Raw genomic sequence first — 10085 nt, 5'->3', positions numbered from 1 at the left:
ATTAACAAGTACACTTCAGGGGTTCATGGATATAACCTGGCTCTGCTTCACAGACCAAAATCAAGGTGAAAATAAACCAAAAATCCAAAATAAGGGTTAATAAAATAGGCTCTCTCATGTATCTGTAGCCACAGCCTATTATTGCTACTGCCATAGAGGACTAAGACTCCAAAAGTACTGCAAGGACTTCAAAGCCAGTTTACTGACTTCCAATAAAACAAGGTAATCTTTCTGATTTCCTAATACCCAACTTCACAGGAAAATTGAGACAGAGAATTTGATTCCAGGAAGAGGTTCTACTAATAGAGCATATTGGGCTAATCAAAATACAAAGCAAAATTCAACACATTCCTAAGTGACTGTTCACACAAATTCATTTCCATGGATAGCTGGAAGCAATCAGAATAAATCAGAAAACAGTGATTTAAATAGTTTATTTTTTTTAAAAGATGGTTACTTTTTTAAAATGCAATGCCACGGTTATAGGAGTGTATAGAGGTGACACATCTTTTCCTTAACCATGCTTTTTTACCTTCTGCACAAAGGTAAAATTTTTTTGTTAACCTCTTAGTTAATGGTATCAAACAGGTCAGCAAACTTTTTCTCTGAAGGGCCAGACAGTAAATATTTTAGGTTTCACAGGCCACAAAAGGTCTCTGTCACATATTCCTTCTTTTACAACCCTTTAAAAATGCAAAATCCCTTGCTGACTTGCACCATACAAAAACTTGCACCATACAAAAACAAACCGCGCCAAATTTCCTAGCCTGCAGTAGTTTGCCAACCTCAGGTATAAGATACCTATTTTCTCTCTTGTCAGGGAGATTGCTCCCTTCAGGCTTCTTGACAAGTCTGCTGCCAGAAGTAGAGAAAGGCCTTATTTACAATTGAATGTGGCTTGTGACAAAAGTAGAAATGGAGAGTTCCTGCTCACTTTTGATTCTCCCAGGTTTTTCCACTCATTAAATTTGTTGAGTACACACAATTGTACAATCTTAAATATCTTTGTGTTAGCAGAGATTTCCAGTGTTTCTTCCTTAGACGCACGGTTCCTGCAGTTTCTTCCAACCTGTAATTATCACATCCTTATACTCATGTTTTAGGGCAGATCAGGATTAAAATCTCTACTAGCAGTCAAGAGGGCTCATGATTATAAAAAATGAATCTAGCTGTCAATGATATCCTTCCACCCAATACACATCCTTCTTCAAAATCACAGCCTGGATGAGGAAAAATATGTAACTATCTCTACCTAAAAAGATACTTCTTTTCTTCCCATAGGCTGAAACTTAAAAAAAAAAAAAACTCAAAGCTAGAACATCTACCACATCATTTCTTCCATTTTCATAGTTTGTTGCCATGTTAACATAGTATCTGGATCCAGGTAGGCTCTTCATCATTAGCTTTCTATTTCATCCATAAAACAATACATTAAGAGGTAAATACTACTTTCAAAATACTTTATGCTCCCACATGTCATCTCAGAAAAGGAGTGGTCATGATTCTGCTCCTTCAGGATGAAAACTGTAACTGTCAGCTTTCTGAATATTTCTGTCATTTATCCTAGGTGAGGGGAGACTTTTAAAGTGGCCAAAAGGAGCCAGGACCTCAGTATTAAAATATAAAAGTTGCCCCCATTCCAGATCTTTGGTACAGACATCAACCACAATAATCTGATTACCCACACCACAGAGACATGGCACATTTTATAATTAGAAGTGTTTGTGATTTTCCTTTTGACCATGTAAACAGAAGGGAAATGCCTTGGGAAACCACTCTGCAATGTTCTCTCACTTCTCTTAAATACACATGTGCACAATCACTTCTCCCTTTGATCAAGTCCATGAGGAGAAAGAACAGAGTGGACCAAGGTTATCGCTTCCGCTCCCCTCTTTGTGTCCTTTTCTTTTCCTTTTCCTTGCGCTCCTGCTTGGCTAGTTTGTCTCTCTCCCTCTGCAGCTTGTCCTGTTCCTTCTTCCTCTGGGACTCATCCCGAAGGGAGTCTCGCTCCAGTTTTCGGGCATTGAGGACATCTTCCACATTGGTGTTTCGGAACAGAGCTACAGGTGAGTTAAGGGATTAGGGTACAGGTCACACAGGTCCCAACTTCTGCTCTGTCCTTATTCTCTCTCTACATATTCCTAGTCTTCAAAAAAAAAAAAAGTCCTGGGGCACCTGGGTGGCTGTCGTTAAGCGTCTGCCTTCGGCTCAGGTCATGATCCCAGGGTCCTGGGATCGAGCCCCGCATCGGGCTCCCTGCTCAGCGGGAAGCCTGCTTCTCCCTCTCCCACTCCCTCTGCTTGTGTTCCCTCTCTCGCTGTGTCTCTGTCAAATAAAGAAAATCTTTTAAAAATAAATAAATAAAAAGTCCTTATGATAATTTATCTTTGGTCTAACGGGAAATCCTGAAACTACCATTACAAAGGTTTAAACTTTTGAATAATCCTCAGAATAAAAATCTCAGACTTCTCTAAATTTGAATGTTAAAATATTTTATGAAAACGAAATTTCATTCCAGAGTACTTAGATCATGGCAGTATATTGTTGGGAGTATCTAGGCTAGTTTTAGTGAATAGAGTATTACTGTAACTGGCAAAAATTTTATGTACTTGGCACTATTAAAATGCTTGAAAAAGAGTTAAATAAGTTGTTTAACCTTACTAAACTTTATCAGTTTGCTTTTTTTCCTAGACCACTGAAGCTTAAGTGAAAAACATGTTCTAATAACCACAAGCTCTGAATTTATAAAAGACATGAAATAAGTTTAACCAGTTAGAAAATACCTAGCCAAAAACTTTACCCCTCATTTCTTGGGACTTTAAAAACACAACCTGGGGGTACCTGGCGGGCTTAGTCAGTAGAGCACGTGCCTCTATCTCGGACTCATGGGTTCGAGCCCCAAAATGGGTGTAGAGATTACTAAAAAAAAAAAAACCAACCTGTTAGCACCAGACAAGCTCCTCTGTACTCTTAAAATGTAACTTTTATGCTTTGGTGCTTTAAAATAAATGTCTCTGAAATAACCTCCCCTTCTTTGATAACCCACCATACTTCTCATCTTTAAGAAGGTGGATTTTTTTTTTCTTTTTTAAAGATTTAATTTGAGAGAGACAGCGAGCAAGCACGCAAAAGCAGGTGGGGAGGCAGAGGGAGAGGGAGAAGCAGACTCCTTGAGCATGGAGCTCGATCCTAGGACCCTGAGATCATGACCGGAGCTGAAGGCCGACTGAACCAACTAAGCCCCTAAGAAGGTAGATGTCTAAATGCAGAAACTTCTCAGGGCACCTGGGTAGCTTAGTTGCTTAAGTATCTGACTCTTGGTTTTGGCTCGGGTCATGATCTCAGGGTCCTGAGATCGAGCCCTGCATCAGGCTCCTCGGGGCCTTCCCACCACTTTAGCGGGAAGTCTGCTTGAGATTCTCTCTCCCTCCCCCTCTGCCCCTTTGTCCCACTTGTGCTGTCTCTCTCTCAAATAAATAAATCTTAAAAAATAATAAATGTAGAATCTTCTCTTAAGTGTCTGTTGGTAGGGACTTTCCTCAGCACTCATTTCCATCCGTCCATATTTTCAGCTCAAAAGTATTCAGCGTTTGTGTTCTCTTTCTGAAAAATTATACGGTCTCTGAGGACAAAGTCAAAATTTCAATATTATTTTAACTACTTCCACTGCTGGGAAACCCAGTGTTATCCACAGGGAGTATAGATTCTTATTTTTCCTTAGAAATCCTTCCTCCCTTCACAGTAGATGTTAACATGTTTTCTTTGGGGAAAGTTCTCGTTAAATTGATTATTTACGGTTGGTAGTCCTTGGAATGGGGCTTCAAATGCTGGCCCGACATGAGTTCCTGTTGGTAAAAGGATCCCCCAGCAATGACAACAAGATGAACACTATTCCTCAAGAGTATTCAATGGAGAGGGGCGCCTGGGTGGCTCAGTCCTTAGGCGTCTGCCTTTGGCTCAGGTCATGATCCCAGGGTCCTGGGATCGAGCCCCGCATCGGGCTCCCTGCTCCGCGGGAGGCCTGCTTCTCCCTCTCCCACTCTCCCTGCTTGTGTTCCCTCTCTCGCTGTGTCTCTCTCTGTCAAATAAATAAATGAAATCTTTAAAAAAAAAAAAAAAGAGTATTCAATGGAGAAACATTTGGGGACGGACAAAGAGAAGGATACATTTATCAGAACCAATGTTCATTGTGGTGGCACATGAATCATCCTTCTCAGCTGCTTCGGTGAGGGTCGTTAAGGAAAGTGGGATGGAAAGCAAAGGCCGGCACATCCCAACCCAACGTCAGAAAACATTCCGTGAAGTGACAGGCAGGGAAAGCATGCTGGAGGAAAACACCGTCAGAGGTGTGGTGGTAAACCCAGCACAGTCATCTTCAGAAGTCTCAAGATTGTTCAGAGCTACTGTGAGATCCTTAGCTGCTGGAGGCTGAAAAGAAACAGCCTGGTCTGGGTGGACTTCCCCATTACCTGGCAGCCCAGGGAATGGAGAGAGGACAGTGCTTCTCAAAGTGTGGTTCCCAGAACTCCCGGGGAACTTATTAGAAAAGCACATTCTTGGGCCCCACCCTGCACCTACTAAATCAAACTGGGGAGTGGAGCCCAGCAATCTGGGTTTTAACAAGTTCCCCAGGAGAACCACTGCTTAAAATGTTCTTTTCGAGTTCAAGAAAGGAGATTTTTGTCATTGGAACCATAGCTCTGCTGACCCTGGCAAGAGAAAAACTTTAGGAGAAACTAGAAGATAAGCTGGCCCCAAAGGGCCTAAGAATTACTTCCTAAACTTGTGATGGGACAGCTAACATTTCTGGTATGAGGTCCACATGCTCCATTCAATCAGGCTCTATAAGCTAAGCATCTCCTAAACAAGTTCAAACTCACAGGGAACCAAGCCTGTCCCTGTCAATAGCAATTGCCTTTGGCACAGCCCCCAAATTCCAGATTTCTTCTGTGTTGGTTGGAGATTCAGTCTCACTTTCAATTATGTGGTCACTGGAATATTAAAAAAAATTTTTTTCAAATGAAACTGCTCCAAATTTGGGAATCCTTCATCCAAAAACATCCATATTCTAGTCCTGGTTTTGCCACTAAACCTATGCATGTCTCTGATCCACACATTCATCTCCTGCTGTCACAGTTCCTTTATCAACTGGGAAAAGAATATAAAGATGGATTATACGTAGGATACTATACTGGACAGAAAGGTATTACACAAAAATAAAGAATCACAGCTATAGCTTAGCTCCTGAAAATACAATATAAACGGTCCATTAAGGCATTTCTTTTACACCGAAGCCTTCAGGAACATACAGATGACGTGTTGACAAATATTAAGTCTCCTATCAACTGTCCCAACATCACTCCTCACAGCCACAAAGGGCCACAGATCAGATCCATTTTAGAATGGAAAAAGTACACTACAGGGGGAGATTGGCAACTTCTCAAAGCTCACTGTAAACCAGCAAACATTTCGGACTCAAGCCTCAGGGAATGGTCCCAAGACTCCGAAAAGGATATTCTTCTTCGTCTGTCACATCAGCATACTGGGCCAGGAGGGCGGCTTTTCTCTGCTTCTCCTCTTCGGACACCATCCTGGGCTTCACCACAATCTGTGCCTGCTTCTCAATTAGGGTGGCAATGGCCTGTACCTCATCTGGGAGGGGGAAGGGAAGGGAAGGGAGTGACAACAAGGCTGTATGTGAAAAAACAAGCTCACCAAACCACTAGTCCACCCAGATTGTGCTTGCAGGAAAGACAGTGGCATCTGCTGACTCTTTAGGGCCCTGGGCTTCAAAGGAGGTGCCTCGGGGGCCAATGAGAAAGGCAAGGGAAGGCCACGCGGGCTAGGCTTTGGGTCTTGTATCCATCCTCGGTCAGAGCAGCCCTGCTTTTACCTGTTTTATAAATTGAAGTTCTGCTGCTTAAAAAAAAAAAAGAAAGAAAAAAGGTTGAAAAGCACTGCATTAGAATCATAGAAAATTCAGCTTCAAGCATGCAACTTTCTCCCCTCTTAACCCAGAAACCTAAGAAGGAATCTAGAATCAACTTATGTTGGTCCTTTTGTAGTGATGATTATGCCAGGTGAAATTCATAGATTATTTTAAAATAAAATCAACTACTGGGGCGCCTGGGTGGCTCAGTCAGTTGAGCATCTGCCTTCAGCTTGGGTCATGATCCCAGGGTCCTGGGATCGAGCCCCGCATCGGGCTCCCTGCTCAGCGGGAAGCCTGCTTCTCCCTCTCCCACTCCCCCTGCTTGTGTTCCCCCTCTCGCTGCCTCTCTGTCAAATAAATAAATCAAATCTTTGAAATCAAATCTTTAAAATCAAATAAAATCTTTAAAATCAAATCAAATCAACTATTAAGTGAACCATTCTCAAAGAAAGGACGCAACGGTGCCCAGTAGTGGTTTTTACACCTGGATCCACATTAGAATCATCTGGGAGCTTTAAAAAGAAAAAAAAGGGACATCTGGGTGGCTCAGTTGGTTAAGCCTCTGCCTCTGGCTCGGGTCATGACCCCAGGGTCCTGGAATCAGGCCCCATCTCGGACTTCCTGTTCAGTGGGGAGCCTGCTTCTCCCTCTGCTCCACCCCCTGCTTGTGCTCTCTCTCCCTGTCTCCCTCTCTAATAAATAAATATATATCTTTAAAAAACAAACAAACAATACATAGGTCCCACTCCAAAGATATTTCTATAACTGATCCATGGTATGGCCCAAGCACTGGCATCTTTCAAACTGTATCAGGTAGTTCTAATGGACAGCCAAGACTGAGAACCAATGTGTAGACAGTTTAGAATTGCTTCAAGTCTGGCTTTTACAATTTGAGTTTTCTGCAATTAATCTGTCATTCTAATGGCTATATTAATCCACTTCTCTTTCATTTTAAGGGCTGACAAAGTTAGCTGAATAAACCAAAATATCAATCACAATTGTTAAGAAATGAAAATATGGAAAAGTAAGCGGGGGGATATAGTTGGCCCCAACCCCTGCCATGAAAATCTATCAGGGGCAGTGGAAAGCGGATGAAAAGAAAAGTGTAAGCCAGAATGAAGATGGCTGTGGTCAGAGGAGGTAGAAAACTGGAGAAGGGGAAAAGGAAACGTTCCGTTAAAAAGTTCATGGAAGCTGCTGGGTATTTACCAGTTTAAATTATCTTAAGCAAAATGAGTAGAAAACGGAGAAAACTCAAAATCTCTCGCTAACAGCTGTACAGGAAAGGTTCTTGGAAAAGGCACTGGAGGTTAGACAGACAAACTCCCAACTCTACCTTCTTTTTTCACATTGGTGACGACATTTTGACTTTCCGACCATCGTTCCACAATCTCCTTGCAGATGTTAAGAAGAGAATCTTCTTCCTAGTTGGAAAAGTAGACCAATTAATTTCCTGAGAAGAAGAAAAGGAAGGAAAAGGAGTAGAGAAGCAAAAGAGAAAGGGTGCCCTTGGAGGACAAGGTGGTTTATTCTATTTTCTTCACCCAGACAAAAGAGTTCATCATCCATTTGTTCATTTATTCATCCAGATGGTGCCCGCCATGTTGAAGGCACTAAGATGAGTGATAAGAGATGAATGAGAAACAGCCCCGGGTCTCACGACGCTGACAATTTAGAAGGCTGGTATATAAACAACTGCCATAAAATGCAATACCCCAATTAATGTAATAATCCTACTTAAAATTTAAAACTTACCCCTCCATTCCACTCCTGATCTTCTTATAATGTTCTTTTTTTCCTAGCACTTATCATTTTCTGACATACTATATAATTTACTGATTAAGTTTTTCCCTGCTAGATGTCACCCTGTCAGGGCAGGGATTTCTGTTTTGTTCCCTGAGGTACCCCCAACCGTGTAGAGCAGTGCTTGGCAGAGAGTAACCCTATCAATAAAAACTTGATGAATCAATCAATCAATCAATCAATCCAAATGCTACTGGAAGGAATAAAAAAAAAGGATAATAAAAAGCTTTAACTGTTATCTGCCCCTGACAAGATACATTGTTCTTGAATCTTAACTCAAACTGTTCCTGACAAATTTCTTAACTCCTAATATTGAATCCTAGCCCAATCTGGTGATTGATCTGGCTATGCCTTTTGTTTTTCCTGGAAAGGGATTTGGTACAATAGTCAGTGGCTTTTATATAGAGCCTGACCGACAGAAAGTAAGCAGCGCTATGAATTATGTGTTTGATATATACCACATTCATTGGCCTTGCCGATCTATAAAGTTGTTTCTCAGTGGTTTCATGAACCCTGCCTCACCATATAATTCCTGGCCAATTCTTCCCAAAGTCATTTCTTATATAGAAGGGGTTGGGAAAACCAAGAGAAAATTAAGCATAGTGTGTGAATCGGGCAGAGAGAGGGGGAAAGGAGTCTGTCTTCTGTAGTTCATGTAAACAAGAAACGGATATAAAGAACCAAATCTGGTTCTAGATAACTTTTCTCTCTTCTACCAAGAGACTTAATAGTCTAAGCAAATTTATGCCTGCCTTTAGCAGTTCTAAATAATGACACCATGAAAAGAACAAGTCAAGGAGCTAGTACCAATGGGTACCCAAGTTATTTCAACTTCTTTTTCATGGAGTCTTTAGAAACTTCCAAGCTGGAAATAAAAACTAACTTAAACTGCTTGCCTCACACTACCCCTGCCCCCCTCCAACAACCTGCAATGTCAGGGTCCAGGCAAAGAATTTACTCCATAGTATTCTATCTCCGCTGAATTTAGGAGCTGCATCACAAGCTGTGTTAAAGCTTTCCCATTTATAGGTCAATCTCACCAGAGCAGGCTTTGGGACTACAAAGGGGACATTGCCAGGAGGACCTGGGACAGCTGCATTAGTATTATATTTCAACCATCTGCCCAATCATTGAACGGTGTTTCCACCAAGTAAGTGTAAGCAGAGATGAAGGCAGCAGAATGGTCAGGTTGGAAAAGTGGACAACCCGGTGATTTACTACCTAAACACAGATTAAAATACACCTTTCTGAACCTGCTTCTAAGCAGCTGGGTACCAAGTTTATCTCTCTTCTTTAAAACTCTGACCTTATTTGCCACCTCCGCCAGCAAACACTGATGATTACTGCATTTCTAAATACTATAAAAGATCAAGCACAATATTTGCTTCAGTTCCGGCCTAGACCTATACCTAGATTTTCACTGCCAGCTTACCTTTTTTGGCCTCTTACCTCCAAAATAGGAACCGAGAGGGTACTTCCTGCAGGCTTTTGTCATGGGACAGCCCTGGGCACTGCCTCCTAAAGAGCACAGACATCCCAGAGCACTTTATTCCCCTCTCTGAACACTGTCAATGGATGGGAATGAAATTGGTCGTTATGCGTTAATGATAAAACTCTCATTTAGACAATTCAGCGCCTTCGGAAGAATACTCACCCACAGGCATCCGAGAGGGCCGTTTCCCCAGGAATAAGGGAAATCCATTCTTCTCTATGCACCTGCAATCTCCTGACTTCCCCAAACCCTGGTTGGTGAGCAATCCCCTTCCCCCGCGGCCAAGAGCTCAGAGTATCCTCTCCCAGGTGAGGTCACTAATTGTCTGGGACACCACGTATGGGAAAGGGGTTACGAAGTACTGACAGGGGCCGCCAGGGAGCTAAAGGAACGTGTCCGGGCTTCTCACCAAGAAGGCAGAGAGGATACCCTGCAGAGCGTCCAGCTTCTCCTCTTCCTCCTCCTCCTGCAGGACACCCAGGATGTAGGCACCGTAAACGGCTCGATCCACTCCCAGCGCCTCCAACCGTCCGTCCAGCCACGACCCAAAGCCGCTGCCCCCGCCGTCGCCTTCTCCGGAGGCAGCCGCAGCCACTTCGCTGGGCGCCGCCATCTTGGGGTCGGGGTCCTGCCGGCCTCCAGGGCGCCTACCGCAGTGCCTGACGGGCCGCGCCGCAGGCCCACTGCGCATGCTCCGAAGGAGAACCCACAGCCCCGCGGGTGGGGCCTAGAGCCGATCGACCTGCAGTGGTCGGCCTGGGCATTTTGCACCTTCTAAATAGAGCGCCTGTTGGCGTAGGCGCGGTTACGTCATCGCTCAGGAGCGCGGCAGATGAGTCTTCCTAACAGACTCTTTTT

At 43.2% G+C, this 10085-nt stretch overlaps 1 protein-coding gene across 1 annotated transcript; it reads right to left on the bottom strand.

Moving 5' to 3' along the window:
• Positions 1 to 419: 419 nt before the first annotated feature.
• On the bottom strand, positions 420 to 9853 carry CCDC43 (coiled-coil domain containing 43). The gene is made up of 5 exons (XM_028092814.2): positions 9637 to 9853; positions 7269 to 7356; positions 5517 to 5652; positions 4167 to 4225; positions 420 to 2060 (listed from the first exon to the last, which is right to left on the bottom strand). The coding sequence occupies exons 1-5, from the start codon at positions 9838 to 9840 to the stop codon at positions 1873 to 1875; spliced, it is 675 nt and encodes a 224-aa protein (XP_027948615.1). The 5' UTR covers positions 9841 to 9853; the 3' UTR covers positions 420 to 1872.
• Positions 9854 to 10085: the final 232 nt, after the last annotated feature.

Source organism: Eumetopias jubatus, unplaced genomic scaffold (assembly GCF_037043125.1).
Source record: "Eumetopias jubatus isolate StellerSeaLion01/CBP00866 unplaced genomic scaffold, mEumJub1_p1.0 scaffold_10, whole genome shotgun sequence".
In the NCBI taxonomy this organism is placed as follows: Eukaryota; Metazoa; Chordata; class Mammalia; order Carnivora; family Otariidae; genus Eumetopias; species Eumetopias jubatus.
The sequence above is the reverse complement of the archived record's forward strand: the minus strand, read 5'-3'. Positions and strand labels throughout refer to the sequence as shown.